At 38.7% G+C, this 27,998-nt stretch overlaps 6 protein-coding genes across 6 annotated transcripts in view; 4 read left to right on the top strand and 2 right to left on the bottom strand.

The window, feature by feature from the left end:
• Positions 1–1,871, top strand: part of LOC145888803 (uncharacterized) — a 36,690-nt gene extending 34,819 nt beyond the window's left edge. The window contains exons 59-62 of the mRNA XM_082979661.1: positions 211–399; positions 576–753; positions 1,247–1,424; positions 1,694–1,871. Coding sequence (XP_082835787.1) covers positions 211–399; positions 576–753; positions 1,247–1,424; positions 1,694–1,842 — 694 coding nt within the window. The 3' untranslated portion in view covers positions 1,843–1,871. The remainder of the gene's footprint in view (positions 1–210; positions 400–575; positions 754–1,246; positions 1,425–1,693) is intronic.
• Positions 1,872–2,123: 252 nt separating this feature from the next.
• On the bottom strand, positions 2,124–2,855 carry LOC145889786 (alpha-crystallin A chain-like). The gene has a single exon (XM_082980817.1). It carries the CDS (start codon positions 2,790–2,792, stop codon positions 2,178–2,180), a length of 615 nt encoding a protein of 204 aa, XP_082836943.1. The 5' UTR covers positions 2,793–2,855; the 3' UTR covers positions 2,124–2,177.
• A 1,276-nt stretch (positions 2,856–4,131) lies between these two features.
• LOC145889578 (alpha-crystallin A chain-like) lies at positions 4,132–4,891 on the top strand. Its single transcript, XM_082980557.1, has one exon. The coding sequence runs from the start codon at positions 4,196–4,198 to the stop codon at positions 4,814–4,816; it is 621 nt and encodes a 206-aa protein (XP_082836683.1). The 5' UTR covers positions 4,132–4,195; the 3' UTR covers positions 4,817–4,891.
• A 1,666-nt stretch (positions 4,892–6,557) lies between these two features.
• Positions 6,558–10,090, top strand: LOC145888966 (toll-like receptor 7). The gene has a single exon (XM_082979834.1). The coding sequence runs from the start codon at positions 6,558–6,560 to the stop codon at positions 9,774–9,776; it is 3,219 nt and encodes a 1,072-aa protein (XP_082835960.1). The 3' UTR covers positions 9,777–10,090.
• A 1,457-nt stretch (positions 10,091–11,547) lies between these two features.
• Positions 11,548–16,485, bottom strand: LOC145890174 (uncharacterized). Its single transcript, XM_082981205.1, has 6 exons — positions 16,147–16,485; positions 15,054–15,257; positions 14,088–14,401; positions 13,265–13,345; positions 12,502–12,622; positions 11,548–12,240 (listed from the first exon to the last, which is right to left on the bottom strand). Exons 1-6 carry the CDS (start codon positions 16,483–16,485, stop codon positions 11,548–11,550), a joined length of 1,752 nt encoding a protein of 583 aa, XP_082837331.1.
• Positions 16,486–17,566: 1,081 nt separating this feature from the next.
• LOC145888374 (nephrocystin-1-like) lies at positions 17,567–27,775 on the top strand. The gene is made up of 19 exons (XM_082979112.1): positions 17,567–17,700; positions 17,803–17,943; positions 18,308–18,382; positions 18,492–18,637; positions 18,931–19,056; positions 19,394–19,639; positions 20,084–20,126; positions 20,312–20,500; positions 20,984–21,112; positions 21,255–21,341; positions 21,867–21,977; positions 22,401–22,508; positions 24,661–24,743; positions 24,803–24,879; positions 25,587–25,680; positions 26,042–26,228; positions 26,562–26,606; positions 26,694–26,810; positions 27,370–27,775. Exons 1-19 carry the CDS (start codon positions 17,626–17,628, stop codon positions 27,523–27,525), a joined length of 2,235 nt encoding a protein of 744 aa, XP_082835238.1. The 5' UTR covers positions 17,567–17,625; the 3' UTR covers positions 27,526–27,775.
• The last annotated feature ends 223 nt before the right edge of the window (positions 27,776–27,998 follow it).

Here is a 27,998-nt window from a genome sequence, read left to right as displayed (position 1 = left end):
AAACAAATAAAAGAAACCCTGAAGTTGAGGAAACTATGCCTACATTTTTAATCCTTTTGCCTTGCAAATATAGTTTTACCCAAAAGAATTTCTTAAAAAAATTCCAGGAAACAACCGAATAAAACTTTACCAAATAAGGATAGGTAGAAGAGTTTCGAGAGGCGCATTTTAGAAAAAATTGCATAAGCTTTATATACTTTTATGCTTTAGAGAAAACACTGCTATCTCATTGGACGGCAACGACGATCACGTGATTCTACCAACCACAAATGAGTTCAACTTTGATGACAGTTTTACTGTGGAAGTGTGGATACTCATGAGCTCCAACTCGACTGTGGGAAAACGTCCCATAGTTTGTGCAGTGAACAACACAGTAATTTGTCTCTATCTCAACAACGGGTTTGTAATTTTTATATATTAGACAATTTTAAAAAACAAAATTTACTAACATATTAAATAAACACCGCGCATGACCATCAAGAGAGCCATTAAAGAAAACACCGTTTAAAATTAGAGGAAAACTTATTTAATGCTCAATAAAATTCTTCTTAAATTAAATAAAATTATGTTTACAGTAAACTTACTGCCGATTTCAATGGCCACACTGTGGTCGTCTCTTCCGCTTTGGACGTGGGTTTGTGGCAACACGTGACACTGCGATATGACGCGGGAGCGTGTGAACTGACACTTCTTACCAACGGATCATCTCTGGCCGATGACGTCAGAATTACCGATGTACCGGCCGTTGACTGGGTATGTATCAGAAATATATTATGTTGCGAATATCGCGTTATTTTTGCACAGCCTGCTCTTCAAGGCCGTTCATCATCGTAAATTCATGTTAAAGTTTTCATAAATTATATGAACATATTTTGGCTCCACTTGCTTATACAAACCATACGTTTGTTGCTAAAAACACTCTGAGAAACCCACACGAGCCAATATAATTACCGGAAGATGGCGCAGTCGAGTAGTGCCTGGAATGCTTCATTACACTTTGGCCACTGGAGGCTCTATTCTTTTAAATTGGAATAAAATGTTAATGTCTTATCAGTTTTTGAAACGCTTATAAATACAACTATACACCATCCATGGCCAGGCATACTATTCACTGAAACATTGAACATTCTATTTACATTTCAAAAGTAAACCTTAATTGAGGACATGAATTTCATTGGCATTGGGGAAATAAATGGGGCGTTACAAGTTACAGTCCTTTACCTAGCACGTTTAATATTATCTGCAGTCTCCGTATTCCGGAAATTCGTCGGTGAACCTTGCTATTGGTTGGGATGGCAACAACCACTTCCAAGGATTAGTGGACGATTTGCGAATATACGATCGCGCTTTACTGGACACAGAAGTGGACGATTATCTCTCTGAGACTGGATTGCCACGTCACATTTATCAACGAATAACAACAGGTTTTGATGATTTTATTATAAGGAAGTCCTAATTTTGAAGTACTAACTAGAGGTAATTTAATTTAAAGCTGATAATTTTATTAATTTTTCGACTACCAAAAAAAAGAAACATTTTGTCATTTCCAGCATCAACAAAGCGCAACGATAAAATATATCTGGCGAATGCAAATAATGTGCAAATGTTTAAGATATTGAAACTTGTCCAATCTTTCTATCTGATTCAAAATATTATATTACATTTTAACACGAAATGGGCATTTTAATTTCAGGCTTTTACGACATGAATTATCACAAAGTCAATCCACAACTGGAAGATCACAGTAACTATGGCAACCACGGCGTCATGGAAGGAAACCCGGTATTTTTGGAAAGCACCGCCGACCACGCACGATATCGTGTAGCGTATCCGTTGGCCTAACATCGCCACATTTCTATGTACAGTAGCAATTTACTGGAACTATTTTCTGTCATGAAGCAATCAAATTTTCGTTTTCAGTATTTGTGTATATTGAGTTGAATTACACATCGTGGGCATTGTGAAAAACGAATAAAATTATTTAGTGATGCGTTTGTCTCCTAGTAATAAACACTGAACACAAAACATACAGTTTTCAAATTATTTATTTGCACAAGAATGTCACAAGGAATTTTTAAAAGTTAGGGTCAGGCATTTGCGACCAAGCATTTGTACATACATCACAAGATATACACACATAACAATACAACAATGCAACAACAAAACTTGAAATTTATTCATTGCTGAGACGAAGGACCGGCTTCGTCCGATTTAGCGTCCATAGGAACATCTTTATCCTTCGTAACTTCAGATGAATCCTCTTGTTTGGTTTCGATATCCACATCGATATTTTTTTCCTCGGGGGTTTTCAAAGCGAGTCGAGGTGCGGATATTTGCAAAATCCCGTTTGCTTTCAAACTCGAAGTAAGTTTTTCAGCGTCGATGTTTTCCGGCAAGATGAGCGACCTGTGAAATTCTTGACGAGTCACAGACTTCAACCCGTCGTTTTCTGTTTCTTCTTCTTTCTTAGCTTCGACAACAACCTTCTGACCGACCGTCTTTACTGAGATATTATCAGGTCCGAAAGCATCAAGTTGAAATTCGTATGTAAACGGATTTGCAACCTCATCTGTTTTCTCTGAATTCTCCTTCGTCGATTTAGTTTTGTGTTTTCCTTCAATCTCGCTTTCAAACAGTCTTAAAACTGTTGGCAGGCCGAAGGTAAGAAAATCTTCTGTTGAATTTTGAACTGATCGTTGGAAGATGTCAAAAGGATTCCAGTCATCGACGTATCTGACGTGGGGAGTTCTTCGTGCGCAACATCTCGATGGATACAAAATACGTACAGCCATTATTTCCTGTTTTTTTTCAGTGCAGCTTCTTCTGAATATCAGTTAGGTATCAGTGATATTGGTGATCTCTGTCTGAGTGCTCATGAAGGGAAGGTGCAGCTTATATACCCTCGAAACTGAGTTCGAGAAGAGTCGCGAATTGACCTGTCTCGAATGTTCGAGAACACCGGGCGTGTCAAAAATATTGCAATGACACAGCAAAAATAGAGCTAATAAGTGATTTGGAAATACGCAGGGCCGATTACCTTTATTAGGATACAAGAATCACAAAAATATATCTCTTTGTTTGCAATAAGCAAAACGAAAAAATAAACGTTATTTGGCACGTTTTCCTTCTAGTTTAAATTGCTCTTTAATATGTTTACCAATTATATGTTTACAACACATATTTTTAATTTTTGTGCTTGATTTTTGCAGTTTGGTTAAGCCATCTATTAAATGTGATAACGCCGTGGTGCTGTGTTAAAGTTTTAAGACGTCACCACGTGTGATCAATTTTTGACACGCAAGGTGTTCTCATTTGTTCCTCATCGCACGTTTTTGGTTTTCGTCATAACAATTGTGAGCATAAAATGTATGTTCAAATTGGTACACGACTTGTGTAAAAGTTAAAAGAAGAATTTTGTTTCAAGCTAGTAATCTGAATTAAATTTGTAGTTGAATTTTATCCACAGTATAATTGATAATCATCGTGAAACTACAAACCAACTAAGTTTAGATCAAGTAATTAATATCAATGGCAAATACGACTATAGCAATTCTAAGTTTGCGTGTACAATAGACCAGGTTAATAATGTGTTACAACACAGCACGGTAAACATTTGCCAACGTTGGTCACGAGGTGTAAGTGCATGGAACATTCGAGACCACACGGTGTATCAAAATTTAATGTAAAAACATTTGAAGAATACCTCGTTGATTAAGAAAACGCAAAATAAAATAACCGGAATAAAATCAGTTTTTGTTTTAGTTATGTATATAATATTTCCTCAAAACAAGTATTTGAATAAAATTTCTGGTAATCAATGTTGAATTGATCCTATTGCTTCAAAATACATTTACATTTACATCTTGCGCAAGATGATGGTCACGTAACGTTGCAATTCGAACAAATGTCGATTGTAAAACGTAGCTGTTCGTTGTGATGATTTGGCAAATAAATTCGAACGCACTTGTATGGGAAAAACAATGTAGACATTTTTCGCTTTGTAATTTCTACAACTTTGACTCGCCGGGTGTTCTCGAACATTCGAGACAGGTCAATTCGCGACTCTTCTCGAACTCAATTTCGAGGGTATATAACCTGCACCTTCTCATCATAAGCAGTCAGACAGATATCACCAATATCACTGATACCTAACTGATATTCAGAAGAAGCTGTACTGAAAAAAAAACAGGAAATAATGGCTGTACGTATTTTGTATCCATCGAGATGTTGCGCACGAAGAACTCCCCACGTCAGATACGTCGATGACTGGAATCCTTTTGACATCTTCCAACGATCAGTTCAAAATTCAACAGAAGATTTTCTTACCTTCGGCCTGCCAACAGTTTTAAGACTGTTTGAAAGCGAGATTGAAGGAAAACACAAAACTAAATCGACGAAGGAGAATTCAGAGAAAACAGACGAGGTTGCAAATCCGTTTACATACGAATTTCAACTTGATGCTTTCGGACCTGATAATATCTCAGTAAAGACGGTCGGTCAGAAGGTTGTGGTCGAAGCTAAGAAAGAAGAAGAAACAGAAAACGACGGGTTGAAGTCTGTGACGCGTCAAGAATTTCATAGGTCGCTCGTCTTGCCGGAAAACGTCGACGCTGAAAAACTCACTTCGAGTTTGAAAGCAAACGGGATTTTGCAAATCTCCGCACCTCGACTCGCTTTGAAAACCCCCGAGGAAAAAAATATCGAAGTCGATGTGGATGTGGATGCCAAGGATGCAAGTGAGGTTGCTCCTGAAACCAATACTGAAAACCCTGGCAACGGAGAAGCTTCACCAACAAGCTCCACAGAAAATACATAACGAATTGTTATGTATCTTTACGCGTTGTATATAGTGCAATTAACATGTGACGTGGCCAAGTTTAATATAATAAATGTATATTTGAAAATATACATGAGTAGTGAAATGTAAAACTTATTCGAAGCAGATTATACATCTCAGAGCAGGCTAATTTAAAAAACAGTTTTTCTTAGCAAGTAATCACCAAGAGGTTTATGTTTTAAGCATGGTCGTTGAAATATGTTGCTGACAAGTTACCTGTACTTGAGATGCGGATGTATGATGGTCAACATGCAGAAAGTGCTGACTTAGAGGCACAGCAGAGATAGTTACTGTCAAGCGTGTATTGGAAAATGTCGACATTAAATATAACCACAAGTTCAATTTTTATGGCATGCAATTACCTTATCATAATAGTAAAAACGCATAAGGAAAAGCACCTATTGAGTATAGCCCGTTGCCTTAATCTGACCAAACTACACTTTTCACATATTCCAAAAGTGAGTCAGTTTTAGTGGCTTAGGTCGTTGATTTAATGCACAGTCATCTCTGGATAAAAAAATTGAAATTTGTTTTGCAAGATTTACTGTCAAAAAACTTTGCAAACCCACATCATTAACTTCAATGCGCATAGTCACCGTTCTTTCAAAAACGATAGTACCTTCTGGCACTGCTTGATAGTCCAACGAGCTTGCATCAATACAAAGCATGCCAACATAAACCAAATAAACACATTGCGATGCTTTTCAATACCTCACTGAGTATGGGAATTCGAAACATTTCCAGTCCAGAGCAAGGGCCAGACGACAAAGAGACCCTAGGAAAAATGTAAGTTGAAAAAGCATCTATCAGTCGGTTAAAGAATGTTTCAAAATCATCAAGTTGATTCAAAACACAATGCCCCGTTCGTGGACTGCATATATACTGCTTATGCTATTTATTATTACTAAAATTATCCACAAATTTAAAAAAGGCAAAACATTTACCCATTTTGTGCTTGAAAGATTAGTTTATGGTAGAAGAAACCAGTTTCATTATTGTTCCTGTGCCAAAAGACATGAAATTGGACAATCACCGAGTTGCAAATTTTTATTTGGCGTAATAGAAATTTCTCCAGACAAGGCCGCGTTTTGAGAGTGTGTAGAGCTGACCACCAGCATTGTTGCTTAATTCCTCATAAGTAATTATTTAAATGCATTACTGATCTGTCTACATAAATGAATCATCATTTAATTACGGATTGGACCAAATGGCTTCCTTTACGCCATCACGTCTTTTCGCCTGACTCACGTGCGGTTAGAAATCCCCGATCGCTTGAAACAAACAAAATATGGAAATATATGCAGATTATGCAAATACAAAGCCATATATTGCCATAGGCGTCTTTGAAGATTTATATGGATATTTTAAGTATAAATCTAAACCTTTTTTGGCTTACGACACCTCAGCGGAATTCACAAAGATATTTAGACACACAATGGCGGCAAAAAGCTGTGGAGGAAAGGTAGTTACCATAAACCCTGACCGCTTTTGTTAGGTAAATAATAAATTCAAAGTAGAAACGCTTTTCCGTCTATTGTTTGTTTATTCTATGAATATTTACACACAGCTTTGTGCAATATGCCACGGCCATGTGACTAATGAAAGCCGTTACACAAAGAAATATTTCTTCCGTCTATTGTTTTTAGTTTGAGGAAAGAGAAACCAAGAGCGCCTTTTAAAGTTGATCACCATCAGTTTAGCTTCAGTTTAGTCAGGAAATATGGCGGCAGTGGTTAAAGCACTAGCGATTTTGACAGTTGTCATGTTTGCATGTGATGTGGGACTGTGCAACGGAAATTCAGTACGTTACATCAGATTTCAATGCGGCCCTTTGCATAACCGTTCGATTTCATCCATGTTTAACGAGGTGATCGTTTATGTATTCAACACTATAGGCCGTGAAAAATGGGCAGAAGAGCCGAAGAGATTTATCTACTGCGTGAAAAGAGGCCTTACTTCTGTACCGCAGTATCTGGAAAGAGATGTGCAGGTTTTGGATCTGAAGTCAAACATGATTACTTATATTGGTCCAAGCGCATTCGCACGATACACCGAACTTGAAGGACTTAGTCTCGTTGAAAATTGCTGCCTCTACGACAGCTACTATACACTGCCCAAATGCACTGACATGGTCATACACAAAGATGCGTTTAGAAACATGCGAAAGTTGAAATATATCAATCTTAGCTATAACACGGGATCTATGGGCCGGTTGCCCGAACTGCCGCAGTCACTGATAGTTTTGTACGCTTCATTCAGTAACCTGCTTCCAGTTCGAAAGGACTATCTCAATGTGGAAAAACTGGAGGTAGTAGATTTGTCAGGAAATTGCAGGATAAATGAACCAAAAATTTTTTGTCTGAAAAACTTTGCGATCCAAGGTAAAATATTACCTGAATCCCAAATACGCTACTTGGACTTAAGCTTCAATAATTTTACTTCAGTTCCGACTCATTTGTTGTCAGAGAAGTTAGAGGTTCTCGTACTGCGGGAAAACCCGATTTCGGTGATCAGAAGCAATGATTTCCTCAAAACAGCTAAACTCAAATACCTTGTCCTATCCTTCACGTCGCAACTCAAATTAGAACCGTTAAGAATTCTGGGAAATCCCTTTCAGCATCTCAAGGAGTTGCAACATTTGGACCTTTCAGGAAATATGCTTGACACTGTACCAAGCGACTTTCTGGTGACAAACCTTAAGCTGAAAAATTTGCAACTGCAATTAAACTGCTTTAAGCGAAACGCTACAGATCCGACGATACTTCCGCATTTGCCAAACTTGATTTCTCTTGATATGACAGCTAATAATATGTGTAACAAGCAGAAGCACCCCACGAAGCCGCAGGAAGATTTAATGGTGCTTGGTAAATCTTTTCTACAGTTCCCTAAACTTGAAATTTTTAGTCTCGGTTATATTGAAGGCTTTAGGTGGGAAAGCAAGTATTTGACATATGGAACAAACTACCACACAGTTAATGGAAGTAGTTTTGTCGTTCTCAGCAACCTCACTAGGTTCAGATTCTTAAACATTGCCTACTGTGGAATAAACACGTTCAACACCTCCGCGTGGGCCGAAATAAATAACATTTCGAATGTCGACGCAAGAATAAATCATATCGGGGAGGCCAAGTACAAAACCCGCCACACTAAACTATTCAGCAGCCGCTCAACTAAACATGCACCGAAGCAAGTCTCGACCTACTCGACCAAATTTGGCCCAGGAAAAATCTTCCAAGCGACAAAGTATACGTTGACGTTGAAAAGGAACGCAATATACGATATTAGGTCGATCAACTTTGAGAACTGTGCCTTCGTGAAGTACCTCGACCTCTCTTACAATCGGATCAATTACATTTACAGCGACACATTTCGGCCAATGTCGAACCTTCGACATGTGGATCTACGTTGGAATCCAATACGAATAATAGAGGACTTTGCCTTTCGCGGTTTACGGTCATTTTCGTTTCTACAACTGCATGTTACCATTTATGAAAATGATTTAAGTCTGGGTTTCTTATCCGGGTTGTCGAGACCAGTTAAATTAAATCTCGCAGGTTTGAATCGTGATGTTTATTATCTATTAGCTTCATACGCTGGAAGTAACATGACATTTGGACAAGTTCATTCTCTGACGGCTAGCAGAAATGCTGTGCCGACGAAGAAGCTTCTTAACACCGAATCCCTGTTTGCCGTCTTCCCAAACCTTGTCTACTTGTCTTTCACATATGCGTGGCTTCATCTTCCCCTCAACAAAAACTTCTTTGGTGGATTGCCGCGTCTCAGATACTTGGACATAAAATCCAACGGCATTGAAATATTTCCTACTCTTGCATTGCTGCAACTAAGTGAATTAGTGAGTCTCGACATTTCAAGAAATTTCATCTCAACAGTACCGGGCAAAGATTTGGAAAAATTCACAAAACTGAAGTATCTGAATCTGAATCACAACAAACTGAGAAACATTTACTATTTGCACAAACTGCCTGCCCTTGTCAGTTTAAGGATAGAGAAAAACGAAGTTACTGACATTGGACCAAAAGCAATGAATAGAACATTTCTAACCAGATTGAAACATTTGGATTTGAGATGGAATGCCCTTCAATGCGAATGCTCGCTCGCCACCACATTCGGTTGGTTCATAAGCTCGGTAAAAAATGTTGAAACCATCTATTACCTTCTTCCGCGTTGTCCTCTTGCAATGAAGGAGTACTTCGAGGGTTGTGTCGTATGTCAAAGCGGTGAGAAATACATTTCTCTGTTGGAGTACAGCACCTCCCATGCCTGTGAGCTAGATTTTGTCCTTGCACTGACCCTGGCTTACTCCAACTTTGTGGCAACGTTCCTGTCTGTTGTACTGCTGCTCAATAGCAAGTGGTTCAAACGACATTTGGTGTTGCATGTGCACAAGAACATTAGGAAATCAGTCATAATGAGAAAAGAATCTGCTCATGCGGAACCTATAGATGATAGTAATTACCCCTACGACGCCTTCATTGCCCACGACCACTTGAACGAGAAATTAGGAGCATGGGTGGCAAATTGTCTTGTCCCGGAGTTGGAAACGGGAGAGCCAAGTTTCCGTGTCTGTATGAGTGGGAGAGATGACTTCTGCGGCACAACCCAGGTCGTCCAGTTATTGATGAAAATGAGGATAAGCAGAAAAACGATTATTGTCTTCAACCACGAGTTTGCGACGTCACCGAAGTACAAGTACATGCTGTCAGTCCTGGAGAACGGATTTTACGAGTCGGGCGTCGATCGCTGCGTGTTGGTTGCGTTTGGGATACGTTCGCCAGCACCTCTGCTCAACATGCCGAGTTGCGTGATGAAAAACAAACACAAGTTGTTCCTTGTACCAGAAGATGTTGACAGTTTGGTTGATTTGTGGCAGGCATTGAAAACCGCCCTAATCGTGAAACTTGACCACAAAGACTGCTGAAGAACATTACAAACACTTCTAAACGACCCAATGTTTTTGTATTATCATTTTGGTCTATAGGTGGCGCAAGAAATCCACTACTCGCAGTAATGAAAACTTCTTGATTTCTCTCTTAATTGTTGAAAATAAAAACGGCAAAAATGATTAGCCAACAAAACTGTACATTTGCATATTTAAATCATCGCTGAATCGCACTTTAACTGTACATACTTCGTCTGTCAAATCAAATGTTAAAAATGTTGAATTCAAAAATTGTGTTGCAAATTCATCCGTTTCTGATATGCTAGCGATAGTGTAGATGCTAATAAATATATGTTGTGCTTCTAAAGATAGACTTCATGTTTAGAAATGTTTTATCCTTGAGTTTTCAATCAATTAGAGACAAAATAAACGCGTGAAATAGATTTTTTCGGAGCAGTTTTACAATCCCACAACATAAATGAAACAAACAATACTTCATTGAATTTTTTGTTAACGTACATTGATGCAGTGACGTGTTCTTAATGCAATTCAACGTTGCAACACAAAGTGTCTTCTTTCATAGATGGTTGCTTGCGGGCAAACGAGACGCGCTACCTGACAAGACAAATCCGCCACGTCAAGGCCGATCACCGCAAAGTCTTCACAGAGCCACAGGCATCGTGTTGTGGCTGAGGGGATCGAATTTCCCAAGTGGCTAAGTAGCGAGTCCATGGCATATGCACTGGGTTGGTTCCCATGCCTCAAGGCCCGCATTGCAAAGCTTGATGCTTCGTCAGGAAGCAGCTGACAAGACGCAACCACCTTTTCGCCATCGAACGGCAGCAGCTGGACTCTGCAGACCGTATATCGCAGACGCTCCAGGCAAGGGTCGCGATAGAATTGAATGGCGTTTGTCGTTCGTCAAACTGACGGCCGGCCGCATAAAGGAAACGCCTCGCAGCGCGACAAAGTGAAAGAAGTCGTCTAGCTTCCGCTTCCAATTTTCCTCCGCGCTTCTGGGAAGGACTGCGCGCGAAGCACATCAACTGTCCGCGATCAGCCACTGCTCTTACCGCCTGTCATTACTTATCGCCATTATCTCAGACCCTGAACATGTTTTAAAGGCGCATCACATCTATAGAAGTATTGCCAGCCTTTAACAAAAACTTTAGACTTTGAGCGGTGGGTAAAAATATATTCCTTCGGCGAATTAGTTGCGTAACACGATCAGCACGGCACAGCGTTAACAGCATATACAGTGTGATACGGCTTTGCATAGAAAAAGCACCAAGTTGTAACTATAGGGACGAAATGGTTTGCAACATCATGACACGACACAACTCTTCTCAGTGTAAAGTTGGAAGTGATGTAGGACGTGTTTACGGTAGGACAAGAAACAACGGGTTTGGTTTGAATGGAGGTATAAGATACAAGGTTCTACTCATACTAAAAAATTCACAAAATATATTTAACAAAAACTTAAAGCGCTTAATTTGAAAAAGTTATGCCACCAAGTAATTTACTGATAAAAATTATTTGCTACACCTTTATATAAGATCACAGGAGGGCATTAGCATTATAACAGCCATTGACGCAAAAATTCCTTCCACGTACATGCCACACAAACAGTTTTGAATTATCATTAAAAACACAGTTCGCAGTTTGTTTTGCAACGTTGAAAATTCACGATTTGGAAAAAAGGGCGAAGCCATTTACATACGGAGAGTACAACAGATTGTGACGAAGTCTTTATTGCAAAGTGCCGCGTGCTTTTTCCCACTGTTGTTCGTGGCAGTCCTTACATATAATTTTAGCAGTTTATCAAACCCTTTGCTGTGGGACCAGCGTTCATCGAACGTACTTCAATGGAGTTGTTGTTGTTGTTTCCGTTGCAGCTCAGAATCATGTCATTTTGCAGTGACAGGTTTCCCAGCTGCGCTTGCTCCGGAAAATCGCCGTTCGCGGGACTCGAGAAGCCAACTCCAGTCGAAGAGTGACAAAATGCCGAGACCACGTCGCCTACTCGAACCTGCCGTTGCGCAGAAGGCGAGGTAGTGGCGAATTGCTGCGGCAGCGCTTGAGCCTGAAAGACCGCGGACTGTGGGCTGTTAAACGCGGGTTTTTCATTGAACAAACGGAAGGAAGCGTTTGTGGAAACAACCTGATGGCATGGCGGTATCATGTTGTTGCTCGTCCTCGTGTCCAAGGCGGTAGAGCAATTCGAAACGTTGAGAAAATTTCCCATATTTTGAGGTCGTTTGAACTGCACGCTGGAATCTCTTTGGGTTTTATACGGATGCAGGAACGGTTTCATGCCATCCCCGTACCCAATTCCATTGTAAGTGTGGCTTGGCGTCTTAAGCACTGCTTCAGTTTCACCATCGGTGTGAAAGTTGCCATTGGAAAATACAAGGGTAGGGGGTTTGCATAGCTCTTGTAGCTGAGGTTGTACAAGCCCATGGCATCTGTTATACCCGTTTGACATGACAGCATTCGTGTTCATCTGTGACAAAACAGTTGATTTGCTTGAGGAGAAAGGACTTAAGTGTTTTGAAATGCAACCGTTAACACGACGACGTTCGCTTAAAAAAATGTTTTTCTTATTTTTTTTACTCACTATGAAAACTGAAGAAAATACCAAATAAATTTATGACGTCAAACTACAAGACCTGCACTAACTTTTCAAATTAATATACATCTCAAAAAGTACATTCGAAATTGAGAGGTAATTAAGCTTTGTCAATCTTTGCACTATCCCGCTTACCTGATGGTTGACCATATCGTTCGTAGAAAGGCGCTGACAACCCGCCTCAACTTCAAGGGAACTCCCGCTTTCCACGAAATCGCCTTCGTCACCAGGACTGAAACTTTCTGACGAAATCGATCTGAAAAACAAAACTCGTGTCCATACAGTGATTCTCTACCGCCATCGAGTGGCGAAATTGACAGCGAGGCGTGTGAGTCTTCTTGGTTGTATGCTAATCGGTTATTACATAATACTAGATTTCTCCTTTAATTGCATGCAAAGCTTGTTTAATCCTCGCAAGAATTCAAATTAGTGCTTGGTGGGAAGTAGTTATCTGCATATTGTCGCGATATTGTCACATTTATCATTGCGCCACTTCTTGTTTGATTTACATTTTAATTGGATGCGTCAGTTTCTTGCGTTGCGTTGGAATCAGATTCGATTTCGCTTTCAATCCAACCCATCCACAAAATCCGTAGATTTTCAGTAAAAGCTCGAAGCAAAGTGATCAATTGTAAATAGTTTTATCAGTTATAAGAAGAGGAAAATTTATAATAATATTTAATTAAGAGAAACCATACGGATATTTTACAACTTAATATTTGTAAATCGTTTCGATTTTTGTAATTCGAGTTCAAAGCCTTTCTCATTTACCAACATTTTTGGTATTTTTTTGACAGATACCAGCAGATTTATCCATCTATAATAACGATGAGAATATATGAGTGCCTGGTCCAGTTGTATCTTTGCTTTACGTTTGCCACTAAAATAAATCAATTACCTTGAACTGGGGTTCTTGTATTGCGTTCCCATCGAGTGTTCCCCTCCAGTACCTCGTAGCGTTCTCCCGCAGTTAACTCCCCTGTAAAACGGATAAATTAATAATCCAATAATCGATCTCCGTCAGTTTGAGGCCGCAATAACAACATAGGCGACCCGGCAACGGAGCTATTTTTGTAGTCAAGCCGTGGGCCGTCACTGACATCGATGTAACGTTCAGTCGGATTGGAATCATGGATGCATGTGCTCAAATTTCGTTTGGCAGATTGTAAAATTTACAAATAAGGTTTTGTTATTAATGACTCGTATTTTGCTGTAAGTGAACTAAGCATTTAATATTAGTCTAACAATACCACTCACAACGCTATGTGTTCAAATACAGGTTCGTTGCGTGCAAAATTAACAAACACACTTAATAATCGATCAATTGTGTGCGTAACATGTTTTTTGTTTGAAGAACTACTTTGCAAGAAAGAAATCAATACGTTTTAACGACGCTACGTTCCGATGACCGTACCAGCTTCTCTCATAACAAAATGGCCGCTGACGAGTGTCAGACATAGTAACGATACCATCGGTTGTATTGAATAGATTACTTTTACATAAAACCATAACCAAAATGTCTGAACCCGAAAAAAATATTTAATAAAGATGATCCGAATAAAAGGATTTTTACATGCCTAAACCATGAGTTACAGCCATTTGTTTTTATTTAAAATACAAAACAAAAAAAACATGCGACATCTGTACGTAAATATGGCTTCCCAAAAACCCGATTGTTTAACTTTCTTTAAATAGGCGCAATTGGATACAAAACAACTCACTTCTTCGACTGAGGGGATCGGTCTCTCTGTCGTCGATTCTTAAACCAGTTGCTCACTTGCAAAACACTCAACCCGGTCATCTGTGCCAGTTTGCGCTTGTCGTCAGGCGTAGGGTATTTATTTTTTTCGTAACATTCCTTCAGTGCTGTTCGAGATTTCTCCTTGAAGCAATAAACCATTTCTTCTCCGTCCCAAATAGTCCGCGGCAGGGGTTTCTTTCTACGAATGCGATACTTGTCAACCGCGCCCAGTGGTTTGCCCCGCGCCTTCTCAGCTTCGGCGTAGTGGGCGCGGTACCAAAGACTCTGGAGTAGCTGCAAGAAAAAGTTGCCGTGCTTTGGAGTGAAGGTATTGAAAACAGCTTCTCGGTAATTTTTTTCGTACAGGGTTTTTCACAAACCACATTGGTACAAGGCGCTTTTGGTTGTTATTCAATGTTTGAAGAAGGGAGATAATATCAGAAGCATCTTGCGAATTAAAAAGATTTAAAATAAGAAAGAAGCGGGTCTAAAAAATTGTCTTGAAATTTTGTGTCTAAACACATTTTAAGTTTGAAGAAAAAGATAAAAACGTTCTCATGGGAAAAAACAATATATTTTTATTCTGTCCAAAAACATTCTGAAAGATACCGAAGAATTCATTCTTATTGTATTACACGCAGGTAATATGATATGATGGTGTGGTTTGGAAATATGCAAGAAGGAAATTGCATACATCGCATGTTCGGTTTGTGGACAATAAAATTTTGTTGGTCATTATTCGGTTTTCGTTTTTGAACACATGTATTTACACAGGGGAACAAAGGCAATGCCTACTTTTCTCCAAAGTCATGAATACAACAAAAACATTGCGCTGAAACAGGAAAAGCAAACGACTATACGTATCTTTCACTCTCCACCACGTTTATTGATGTGTGAAGAAATGACGGATCGAGTTGTTATTGCAGCTTTGGAATCTTAAGCTTACCTTATGACTAGTAATATCGAAAGTATGGCCCTCCAAGAGTCTGTATAGATCTTGGTACCGCTCTTGTTGAAATGCAACCAACGCTCGGGCTTTCAACATGTTTTCGTTGTTCCCGAAAAGCAGGTGTTTTGGGAGGGAAGTGATGAATTTAGTGAGGCGGTCGATGCATCTTCTTTGGAGCAGATCGTGGCACATGCAGGACACCTGATTAGAATGAAAAAAATTAGTGACAGCTGTTTCACTTCAGACTTGCGTTCGCGTCTACCAAAACATATTTAAGAAATGCTTAAGGCGTTGGAAATTTTAGAAAAGCTAAAAAAAGATGTGGAAAATATTAAAAAGGCTGCTTAGTTAAATTTTAAAGTTTAATTGAGGAATTATGTATCAGAATTCTTTTTCGATTCTTTACGTTATAAGGTTAACTTCTAAATCCTACAAACTATACTAAAACAGTAATAAATGTAAGCTTATAAACATTGCATGGAGCCAAAATGGCCAAAAGTCCTGTGAAGGATGGCATGAAACAGTAAAGTTTTCTGTGAAAAACTTTCGTGAAACTTTCAAACTCACTTTTTTAAGTTTTGTTTTATGTTTTCTATTGTTTTTGGTTTTTGGATGTCTGTCCAACACTAATGCCCGTGCGGTAATTGTGCAAATTTTACGCTACTATATTAACCTTAACAAACTATATGCATGACAAATATGTATTTCTTGGTGGAAATTTCATGATATAGAAGGGACAGGCGGGCATATTGTCATTAGGTAATTAGGAACAGGACGATAATTAGATAATTAGAAACAAAATATCCGAATGCCCATAAAAATTTGGTCTAAAAATGATATTTACGGAAATAATAGCCTTTTTTGAATTAAATATCCTTTTTAGACAAATTTTGTAGATCTTCGGAAAAATTTTACAAAATATTTATATATTTCGTCCTGTTCCTAACTATCCAATACACGATTTTTTCTGCATCTAAATTTTTTTCTTCCACAACTAACTTACAATTGTTATTATCGACTGTGTTTTTTTAATTCTTTTTGGAAACACCAACGTTGCACATTTTAAAAACCCTTAACCCGTTTCTCTTACCTGATCCAATGTGAAAATCGAGTTCTTTCCCGTGTCATCCGGGGGATACACGGTGTGGGTCTGGATTCCAGGGAAAGAAACTTGGCTCTGTAAGCTATTGTTGTTGCTTACGTTTCTCGAAATGCCCGCTACCTCCGTCTGAATGCCCGAAGTCTCACCACCAAGCTCCTTGCTATCAAATATCGACTTAGTGATGAAGTCCATCGACACATTGTAATTATTGTTGGGGCCGAAAACTCCGTTATCATCTGAGTTCCCTGAACGTCTAAGAAGAAACTCAGCTTCGCCAGAGGCATGGGGTTGAGATGATATTGCTGCCTGTGCAGCCAATGCAGCCATTCGCCCTCCTGTTAACACAGTTTCGTCACCCTCTTTAGTCTATGTTTTTTCTTTGATCTTTTCTTTGATCTTATCAGTTACACTAAAGTCTGGAAAACAAAACAAATCTGTAGCTCCGACAGTGTAGAACCGAATCAATTGTTGTCAAACAATGTTAACAAGCGAATTCTGCTCATGATCTTCTACAAATCAAGGTTTCTGCAAAACCTGGCCTGCTAGTGTGTTGTCGCATTTATTGCTGCACTTGCTGAAACAATGTAAACGAAAACATGGCAATCTTACGTACGAAATTGCGTGTTGTGTGGAGAATTACAGTCGCAGTTCACGTAAATCCCAAGCACAGACTGGGGTCATAAAACAAGTCATTGCGCCAACCTGGTAATCCCTGTTTCACACCTCATGTACGCTGCTGATCTCAAACATTAGCCAACGTTGCGCAGTTTTATACAGAAATTCCTGTATTAGCGTGAAAAAAATAGTACATTACCAGTGGAGAAAAAGGCTAACATTTTTAATTGTTTCCTGGGGATCATATTTCCATGCAAGGGGGGTCTATGACAATAGCAACATGCCCACATGCTCTGTGGTACATTTTCTGTTTAACTTGTAACTATAGTAAAGGGAATAAACTAAATTTGTTTGAAGACGGAGAAAGTAGTTTTTAATTAACCCCATTGTTTGTTTCTATGTTCAACTTCCTTTTAAACAAAAAACTTCACCTAGCGGTTGACAAAAAGTAATAGAGTGCTTGCATATCATTTATTTTAGATGCATTTCTTGTTTGCCGAAGCACAATTAATATTTTAAGCAATCTTACATGCTTATTTACCGAAAAAGCAAAGGGATAAAAAAATCAGTGGCATTGTATAAAAGATTGCGCTTTAAAGCTCAGAAAATTCCGTATTTAGGACAAGAAACGATTTGATAATTACTGAAATAAAAATGAATATTTTTTGATGCATCTCCCAAACCATTGTTTTTATTTATTTTTAGCTTTTATTTTTATTTTATTTTATTGATACGCTTCAGTTGTCAAGCGTTCCGGTAGTTGGTTGCGAGTAACGCTTAAATTGCAAATCGGTGCTTCGGAAATCGACAAGTTTTTATAAATCTGAAACACATGTACTTCAATATTGCAGCATGAGTTTGGCACCAATACGTTCTGATGGGCCCCTTGGAAAACTTCAAAGAGAGGGCGACATTTTAAAAGCAAAGGTAAAAACTACACCCGTTTGTTGCGCATTGTCGTTCTCTCTACAATACAAAATGTCAATGTTTAATCAATTAAATAGTGGTATCTCCTTTGCTTTATTAAAGGTGGACGAAGTCACTGCAATCACAAAAAAGTGGTCCCCAAAAAATGCATCTGAACCAGATGTTATATCCTGCCACAAAAAATGTGTAGCTTACAAAATTGAATCCTCTTCACTGCTGCTTCAAGCCAATAACCTCCAGAAAGTGAGTATTTTTTTATGTTTTTGGGAACAGAATCCAACGCAAATAGTTTCTCTTTTCTGCTAATGAAAATAAGGTCGATTTGCATATACCATGCCACTGTTTTCAACAAATATCCTGCGACATTTATGCACAGAGATAAAGTGATGCATTATTAACTTATTTAGTGATTCCAGGAATCATTTCCTATTCTAACCTTCTAATTACAATGATAGAACTATGAAAGTTGACAGTTTTTGAATATATATATATATACATGATTTCATAAATGTGGTCATTGTTAACTCATGTATGCTTTATTTATAGCTGAAACATATTATGGTCTAGGTTTGTTTTTGTTTTTTTATTTGTACTCTGTTCTCTGTAGCATGAAGAACCTGGCCATGTTTCAAACTTTGACCAGAAAAAATCTGATGAGGTCAAAAGACTCCAAATGCTACAGGTTAATGGTCATGTCAATGTTTTGGATGTTGTTGTTTATTTTAAAAAATCAATTATTTATGCAAAGACTATTTTGCTTAATTAAAAGAATGCATGTTGTTTTCTCACAGTCACGCCTCGATCGTTTAATAAACTCGATGGAAGAGTTTGAAAATGGAGATGATTTGAGAAATACAAGGAAGTCGGAGATGGGTGAAAGTGATGATCAACAGAAAGAGGATGAAAAAATAGACGTTAATGAAGAGGAAGAAGAAAGGTTTTTAAAACTTGAATTAGTTCACTGAGTTTATCAGCACTCCCTGATTATACTTTTTTTAAATCAACACAAAATTCAGCGTCTCACCCGACCCAATTCTTCTTACACTTCTTACTTCTGCAGTCTTTCCCTCATAATAAATTATTGTAGTTTTCCTACATGGCAAAATCACCATTGCTATTTCAGCATATTCAGATTCTTTGTCCAAAACCTTGCAAAAATATTTGGAAAGCACTGCTGGATATTTGTTAAAACTAAAAATATTTACTTTTTGAATTCAATTAATGTTCTAGTGTAGACGAAGGTGAGGATTTTGAGGATGATGAGGATATCTACATCGTGACCCATGCTTTTAAAAAAGAGCAACCGGATGACTTGAATATAAAAGATGGCGACATCCTAGAAATACTGGAGAAAGGGTATTTATAAATTTGGTTGGCATTAGAAACAGTGTTTTTAGCAAAAGTTAACAGAAAAATTTGTAAGATATTTGACGTTACACATCATGTTTTTGTACAGTAGGTAAAACTATACTTCATTGTTTCCAAACAAAATTATAGAACTTGGTCGAAATAGGTAATTTATATGGTAACATTTGTGCCACAACGGTGCTAACTAGTGATATAGAAATAATGTGAAGCAAATATTTGAAAGTTTTGTTTGATTGTGTTGTATCATGAGATCAAGCACTTTATTGAAAGTTCAGAGAAGTACATATTTTACAGACATAACTTTATATAATTGACTCAATGACAGGAATAACGGTTGGTGGAAAGCGAAAAATGAGGAAGGTGAGACAGGGTTGGTTCCATCAAATTACCTCAAGCTTTATGAGGAAGAGAGTGACGAAGAAGAGGAAGAAGCAACACAAGAAGATGGGGAAGAAGAGCAGAAAGAAGACAGTCAAGATAAAACCGGAGACAGCTCCCAACTGCATCGTGCCGATCTATCACAAACTGCTGATGCAGGACAAGAAGAGGAAAACAGCAAAACACCAAGAAGGTCAGATTGTGCTGCTTTAAAGTTGTCGCATATTACTGTATTTGTATTTGCTACTATGTAACATTTTCGGTTTGGCTTCATATTGGTCAGGAAACATATGTTTCTAGCAATAACTATTGGACTTACTCTGGAGAGTGGGATTCAATGGACAGGTTTGAAATAAAACCAACCAAACATTCTATCAACACTTGTTGTTTGTGCATTGGTGTTGTGAAACATATTTTGTGCTGTTTTTGTCACACCTTCACAAAACACATGTGCACTTGTTATCTATTTGTAACTTGCGATGAAGATGCTGAAACTTTTTGGTTGTTTGTGAGAGTGTTTTTTTGTTGATGTAAATCTTGATTAATTACAAGTAAGGTATTATAGTAATTTGAAATAGTACTGCTATCCAGTTCCGATATAAGAACGGTGAAAGCAAACATTTGTTATATATTACAGTGGCAAGGAGCTTTGGAAGGGAGTTAGGGATGCGGTTACCGAAGTAAGAAAAACGTTCATTTTTCAAAAATTGCATTGCTTTCTTTACTATAAGGTTCACAGGCTTCGCAGCCAAGGCATTGCAGCCAAGCTGGATTGCATGAAATATTACTGCTTCCTTTACCATATTCCACAGATATAGCTGATAAGATAGGAATGTATTCGCCTCATGGAGTTTTTTACTTGTAGACCCAGAAAACAGATGTAACTGACGTTCTGGCTGCGATGGGAGCTTTACCAGCCGGTTTTCGACCCTCTGTTTTGTTCAACAAGCTGCAAAGCTGTTCGGAATACAATCTAAGCAACGCTGTTCTACCCAGATTGACCGAGTCGGGACTTGCGTTTGCCGATCTTCATCTTGATCCAACAACCACACAGGTATGCAATTAGAGACCATTTACAAAAATGCTCGAATTTTTTTGGTCCACGCTAAGCCTTATTCCCTTTATGTTACCTTCTTCATTCTTCAACGAATTCTGTTTCGTTTTTGCTTTTTTCAAAATTATTCTCTCTACCGTATTTATACTTCAATTAATCGACGTACATATCAAGGTTTCCTTCTGAGTTCCAATATAGGTTCCTTTAACAAGGTGTACTTTAACTCACTTGCGCTATCACATATCAATGTATTCACACGTGTTACCGTGTCACAATGCCTAATTTTTTATTTGCATTCTGCTTTCCGCCATGTCATCGCCACCAAACAAACCATTTTAGAAGAAAACTGCATATATTATATCTGTAGCTAACTAGGCAATTTCGGAAACAAAAATACAGTACAACCGCATTAGTCTTTGTCGCAAAATCTTCAGTTAATCACCTAAATAGGCCTTTTTAACCTTTTATTGCCTTGTGTTACAGATCCGCAAGTTGGTAACCCGAGTTTTGCGCAATTGCAAGTTAGTTGAATGTCGCGCGATTCCCCTGCCTGGAACGGGTGTTGAAGTTTTGAGCCACCACGTGCGTGTCTGCCTATTCGACGGGAGCAAGGCGAGTTTAATCCCGCAGATCTTTTCCATAATTTCCGAACTCAGGAATATTTAATCGTTCGCCTGGTCATATTACTGACTTATTCACGGAAATCATCGCGTACTTGCCCGAGTAATTTGAAGCTTTTTCTGTTTAATTGCAGGTTATAAGCAACATACAGACTATCCGAGCTAAGATCAACCCTGTCAAACCCAAAATATGGGGGTTCTCACAGAGAAGGACAAGTTCTGTAAGTACCGCAGTATTAAATACGAATGACATAAGCTGGTGCACTTTGTCAACCTGAAAACCAAGAACACAAACTTGACATAAAATATATGTGTGACTACCAATTATTTTTTTGCTTGTAAGCCCATTTACCGACAGAAACAATGGTCCATTGTTCCTTTACTTATATCAGTGTTTTAGGTTGTCTGATAGTTTTTTTGGTTCGCTTGTGGCAAGTAAAGCGACAAATTATCTTCAATAAATATCAGTGGTTTGTTGTCCTTTTGCTGTTTGTTATGATAAAGTCACTGCACGACATTTATGCCTATTGGGTCGTGAGAACTTTGCAAAAAAAATTTGGGCTCGCCGAAAAAAAGCGGTCAGTTTTAAGATGGCGAACAGACTTAGAACCACTGTGACCAAACTTACGAAAGTAAGAAGAACTTTGTGTGGTTTTACTCGAACAATCAAATATAGGCCTACGTTCCCCCACAAAACCCATATCCTCTACTTGCAATCAGTTAATCCTGGCGCCCATAATTAACAGACATCCGGAGTTGCAGGCAGTTTAACAGACGGCTACAGCGTCGTGCGAACTGGCTCCACGCACACAAACATCGGAGTACTTTTTGAGCTGGGGGTGACCTACATACGCAACGTAAGTGCTTGTAGACTTCTTATACTTTCATTGTATGTAGACTTGCAGGTTGCGGTGGCGCCAATCCCCGTCTGCTTGTTGCACTAAAAAAAAACGTAACGAAAACGTACTGAAAAATATCGACGTTAGACTTTAATTATCAACAAAAAGTAATGTGTACAGTATTGAGATAATTTAAAGAAATATTCAATAATATTAGTTTATTTATTTTGATGGGTGCTGGAAAATGCCTAATTACTTCTACAATTTTTATAATTACTACTAAACTGTCTTCTTCTTGGGCTTTTTTCCCGGATTCAGTCAGAATATTCACAAACAGTCGGTTTATGGCCGCAAACCTTTTGATGAATGGTCTGAAACCCGCAAAAGTTATTAAATGTCCTCTGTAAGTAGCGTTTGATGATACAAGTGTGTGCGTTTTAGCCACCACGCCGACTTGTTCGCTTCAGCGACGGCTTGGCATGTGAGTACAGCAGCGACGAAGATGAACAGCCACAATCGTCGCACGGTGGCGCTAGACGCCATATACGGGTACAACCGACTAGCTTGCTCGCGTTGGGATGCGATGCGATAACCCTACTCATTTTGTCATACTAACCGCGTTGAGTCGGACGAACGGTTGTAATTTTTCACTTAGTAGTTGTAGCTGTGGGTAGATAGAGATTGGTTTTGGGTATTTCCTGAAATTAGTGTTTGTTTTGTATCAACACAAACCCTTGGTCGTATATTGGTGAAACATAGCTCCTACCTTGGGTTGCTGATGTATTGGCATAAAACCAGCAGGTAATAATCTAACAATTACCTACATCAGGCTTAAAAATAGTTACAGATTGACCTCAACGTGATGTTTTTGAACCTCCGTTTACCTAATTTCAATATATCGCAACTTACATTATGTCACATGCACGTAGTTATTTAGATCCAATAGTTGTGTTGTATTTTTAAATTCTGCCACTTAATTTGGAAAAAAAATTCTTTCATGTGACTGCTGCGCACACCGACCTTTATTTGTTTCCCACAAATAATTTTAAAACTCATCTTTTGCCAACGCTTTACACATTGACAAATTAACCATCTCACACCAGATTTTGTTGGTTGCTTTTTACTAATACACCTCCAACTCCCCACGTGCGGTATGGAAAAACTCATTCACTTATCACGTTGTTATCGCAAGTAACGACTCCACATGTCAAACATTCTATGGCACTTTGTATAACAGCAGTGTTAAATATTCAATTTTTTTATATATATAAAGTCCAGTATTCTCAGCTGGCCATGTTGTTCGGTATTTAGGACGAAAGGTGTTTAACGTTGGACGCATTTGACTAACGAAAGGTATAACTTAGTGCACTGTTTCTTAACCTTTTTTGGATCACGAACCCCTAAGACATTCTTTGTAAAGCCATGGACCCGTTTGCATGAAACACATTGCAAATGTCGAAAAATTAAAATTCGTGGACAGTGAAACCTTATGGACAGAGGAAAATACGTGGATTTTCGGAATATTTGTATTTCGTTTCATGGACCCCTTAATGCATCTTCTCGGACCCCTTGGGGGTTCATGGACCCCAGGTTAAGAACCCCTGACTTAGTGAATCAAAAAATACTTAAAAATGAGGCCCTGTTCAGTTTAACAGAACTTACACACATAGTTTTTGTCCCCATTCACGATTTGACCACTTTATTCGGACGTTAATGATTTAATTCAACGACCCGTGATATAAATTTTGTCTTTGTTTTTGAAAACTTCCGAAGTAAAACCAGACGCAGTAAGATCCCCAAAAATTTAAAATGACCGTTAATGAAAAAAATTTATCCCCTTTTATTGAGTATTTGTCCAGTTCTGTTGAAATGTCTCATGCGCGGCCTGTTAAGTATCCATAGGGGTTACGCAGTTACGCTGAATTGATTGATTAAGAGCCGTCAATACAATCCGCACACCTTATTGCCCTAATGGAAATAGGTATCGTCTTACAAGAAGGAAAAGCCAATCACCATTTTGCACTTCGCCTTTACGCTACCGACTAATCTGTAATGTGAGCTTTGGCGCGTTTTTATTTTTGGAACCGGCGTAGTCAGCTTCACGACAACACCACTGTGTGTTTTTTTCCCGTTTTCCGTGCGTCGAACCGCAGATATTGTCGTTTGATAAATTTCATGTTACCTTTTCAAGGTTTATACTTTTAAAATGAGTGTAAGATAAAACAGCGAGCAAAATGATCCTCTTTGACACTTACAAAAATCGCAAACGTGATATCGGGTTGCTGACATCGTAATACCACACTCTGCCACCAAACATGTCATATCTTGGCAAAATTTGGTTTTACCCCATTTAGGGAATTATTAAACCTTTCATCATTGTGTTATTGGCTCTAAAATTGTTGATTCAGTTTTTAGGTGTTGTGCTTTTGGTGTTAGCAGAGGTAGTTACATGTAGAAGGTGCGGTTGGTTTGCCAATTAGGTCACACCAACGTCATTCGTAGCTGCATGACTCAGCTATTTCAATGATGTTTTGTCCTAATTATACCAACACCATATCTAGCAGCAGATTGCTAATTTTACCGCACTTACGTTAACTGATATTATTGGTTTTAAATTTGCATTGTCACGGAAATTGGTTATGTCATCGCTTATCATGCGTTATAGCATAAATCCAATGAGTCTTACCGTTTTTTTTTTCAGCAAACCGGGGAGCGAGGCGAGCTATGCTGTGGTTGGGCTCATCTCAAACTCTTCGACGAGCAGGGAAATCCGATTCCTAACAAGTAAGCATTTAGAGTAATGTGCTTCTATCGCCAATACTCGAGTTTGACTTTCTGTGAAGGAAATACGACCTGCATCTTAATGGGGGAACTCCCTACGAGCAGGGCGTCGCCGTGGATCCGTCGATTGAACGGAGAGGTGAATCTGTTTCAATTGAATAAGAATAGAATGCAACTGATTTTATAAACACAATTACAGTCTGTCGAATCGATGATCACCTTGTTGATAAATAAGTTTATAATTCAAAGAAATTAGGTTAATTTAAATTGCGCGGCTGTTTCGAGATTGTTCTGTATTCCTTAAATCGGTACCAAATGCAAACGATTGCATACTCAAAAAGTTATTGCATATTCCTGAATAGTCGAGAAACCCCGTTGAAAAATATCGACGTATATCACTGTTTAGTTGCTTTCAGTGGTGTGTATCATAGATTTATGCATAGACACTGTAGGGCATCACTCTGCATGCACTTAATAGGGCGATTCCCTTCTATCAAATCCATACGTCAAATGCCCTCATACAGTATAAAACTCTGATTGTATATATTAAATGCCAGTGGCGTCCAAACGCCTTGGTGCATCGTTTTCAGATTCCATGTGCGTGGTGAAACAGTTTTAACAAAACTAATATTGGAAAAATTGAGACAAGTAACAAGCCAAGCCAAGTCAGGCTTCTGCGACTAAAAAATTGCAAAGGAAAAAATGGTCGATAGATTTCTTATAATTATATTAGTTAAAATCCCTCCCAATGCGAAAACGTTTGAGAACCACAGATGTATGCAATACTTTACAGGCCGCCTTTTTCTTGCTTGGTATATTAGCTTATTATTTCAAATCTTCCGATAGCTTCTTCGAACCGGTTCCGTGCTCTGCTTGTGAAACAACCGACCCTGAGTGTGTTGATTGGAACTCCGACCGACGAGAAGCGAAAGTACTTGGAGTAAGTAAATTCCACCAACCATTTTCCGTGAAGGACGTTGTTGTTCCTGCAGGATTTCTGGGGAAACAAATTCGCTCGAACAAGTATCGTTTAGGATGCGCCCTAAGTTTCACTTGCGGAGGACTTTTTTAAACCATCAAGTTTTTGGACATTTTTTGGCACAAAACATGTGTTGTTCGCACTTATACTACCTTGTGCAAGCGAAATGGATAATTAAATTGCAAAAGTACCGGTGTGAAGACCAAATTAACCCTTAAACAAAAGCTTATGTGACAAAAATGATAACATGTTATAGTAATTTACCAATCGCACAGTGAATGTTGAGGAGTCGTGTATTTACATGCCGTATTTTTATGTTTAGACTTCTTCCTGCCACCATTGTCGTTATGTCACGCTTCGCTGAACTCATTGCGTATTACCGGCGTGTGCTGTCCGACGCACTGGTGCGTGACCGCCTCGCTCCGTTGGACGCCGATCTTGTTCATTCCCCAGTAATTGCTACTTTCCTGCAAGCCGTTGATCAAAGTGATATAATGGAGGCATTGCACGTAAGTTGAATTAGAATCAGTTTTCCACACCGAATTGTATGTCAGTTTGACCAATAGCGCTATTTTAATGTGTCACTATTCACTGTAACGTTGATAAACTTCCGTAAGGTTCGATGTTTTTCAAAATGTATTTCCTGGACTATCATAATGCTTTTTTGCATCTTTACCTATCTAGTAATATTTGGTCACTGATAATGAGAAAAACAAAGGTTGATTACAGCGGAACATATTGTCTTACATTCAGAAGTTCTGTTTCCTGCTTACCACTATAACCTTTGGGAGTGTGAGCTGTCGCACAAACAAAAATTAACTGTAAACCTGTTTTCTGTGTAGAATGTTTGGGAAGAAAAGAAAAGGCCTCTCACCAGGGCTGACAAGGTAAGTCACGTGGGTAGTTTGTTATTTCCAAGACATTGGGTTGAATCGAAACTTCTTTCTCAACTGAACGTCTTTGTCGTTTTGCAGAGAGACAAGGAGAGCATGAAAACCATTTTTAAATCCGCTGTCATGGAAACCGCCTACCCTCTACTGCACGTGACCACAATGCCTGAACCGAAGTGGGCCGACAGCCAAGTGGAACTTGTAAGTGCTCAGTTTCATCCAACCCGTGTATGTACTGTTTCGACCATCTGTATGCAGCTTACACAATTCATATTATTGGTTCCACTTTTTTTTTGTGACACGGAGCCTGGCGGCACTATTGGTTGAGCATTACTTGGTCATAGTGTTTCCACCTTGTTTTTCTGCGTAAGGTTGCGCCTAGTTTGGTGCCCAACGGATGACGGTGACTGTATAGTCACCACAAAGTGGAAGTGTTTGCTTGGCCGTTTGGTAAGCAAAGTCGTCTGATAGTCACTCCAGCTGCACTGATGAGACCTTGTAGGTCGAAACAGTGGCCATCTGTATACAACTTACACAATTCATATTATTGGCTCCACTTTGCTTATAATAAAAACTGTTTTGTAAGTTTCTGCTTCTTATCACAGTAAGGAAAAAAACTATTTACTGCAAATGTACGCTTTTTTGTAGTATGTAATAGACTTTATCTGCAGCCATGTATTGGATTTTCTTGCTTAAAATAATGAATTCCTAATCTTTATTTAATTTCCACGGACTAAGCATGTTATATTACCTTTGACAGACGAGAGCTCAGCTGATTGAACAGACCCTACAAGCCACAAAACAACCACAAGGAATGTTGCGTTATCTGCTAGCGCCCCCTGGCGACGTGGAGCCGTTCGACATCAGCGAAGTGACCTTTGACCTCTTGCGGGACCATGGAAGGTCGCTAACGTAACGCCTATGTATCATACAGACTGCATAGTTGACCATCCTCTTTATTGCATACAAAGTGTAGCGCTAAGTTCCACTTGGAAATGGATTATTAAAACGTTGCTAAGAGCTTCCTTTTCTTTCCAGCTTTTTTGTATTTCATTTTACAGCACTTGAATTTTTATATCGCGCAATTTTATTTTCTTGGCGAAAGTGGTACCGCTTTTTTAGGGCCACTTGGACACGTAGCAAAAATAAACAGTGCCCAAATCAGGGCGGTATGTTTTTGGTTAAATTAAGAGAAATCGCAACGAATTAAATATTTTCCGTACCAGTTACAGATAATTTAAAAGGTTTCATAAAAAGCAAAAAAAATGCAAAAATATATATTTCGTTTAGCACAAATATTACCAACCGCTTGGTGACGGCAGCCAATGTATATTGCCTGCGTGTTATTGGGATGGTAAAAAATACAAAAAAGAAGAAAGACAGGTGAAC

This window comes from Ascidia mentula, chromosome 2 (genome assembly GCF_947561715.1).
Source record: "Ascidia mentula chromosome 2, kaAscMent1.1, whole genome shotgun sequence".
NCBI classification, from domain to species: Eukaryota; Metazoa; Chordata; class Ascidiacea; order Phlebobranchia; family Ascidiidae; genus Ascidia; species Ascidia mentula.
Note: the sequence above shows the minus strand (reverse complement) of the source record. Positions and strands in the feature narration are given on the sequence as shown.

Bases quoted from the DNA above. Each gene is read 5' to 3' on its own strand.
- LOC145889578 (XM_082980557.1), top strand. From the start codon at position 4,196: ATGGCTGTACGTATTTTGTATCCATCGAGATGTTGCGCACGAAGAACT.
- LOC145890174 (XM_082981205.1), bottom strand. From the start codon at position 16,485: ATGGCTGCATTGGCTGCACAGGCAGCAATATCATCTCAACCCCATGCC. The intron at 15,258-16,146 runs GTAAGAGAAACG...CATTCTAATCAG, and splicing joins CGATTTTCACATTGGATCAG to GTGTCCTGCATGTGCCACGA. The intron at 14,402-15,053 runs GTAAGCTTAAGA...TTTTTCTTGCAG, and splicing joins TCGATATTACTAGTCATAAG to CTACTCCAGAGTCTTTGGTA.
- LOC145888374 (XM_082979112.1), top strand. From the start codon at position 17,626: ATGAGTTTGGCACCAATACGTTCTGATGGGCCCCTTGGAAAACTTCAA. The intron at 18,383-18,491 runs GTTAATGGTCAT...GTTTTCTCACAG, and splicing joins AAAGACTCCAAATGCTACAG to TCACGCCTCGATCGTTTAAT. The intron at 19,057-19,393 runs GTATTTATAAAT...ACTCAATGACAG, and splicing joins CTAGAAATACTGGAGAAAGG to GAATAACGGTTGGTGGAAAG.
- LOC145889786 (XM_082980817.1), bottom strand. From the start codon at position 2,792: ATGGCTGTACGTATTTTGTATCCATCGAGATGTTGCGCACGAAGAACT.
- LOC145888966 (XM_082979834.1), top strand. From the start codon at position 6,558: ATGGCGGCAGTGGTTAAAGCACTAGCGATTTTGACAGTTGTCATGTTT.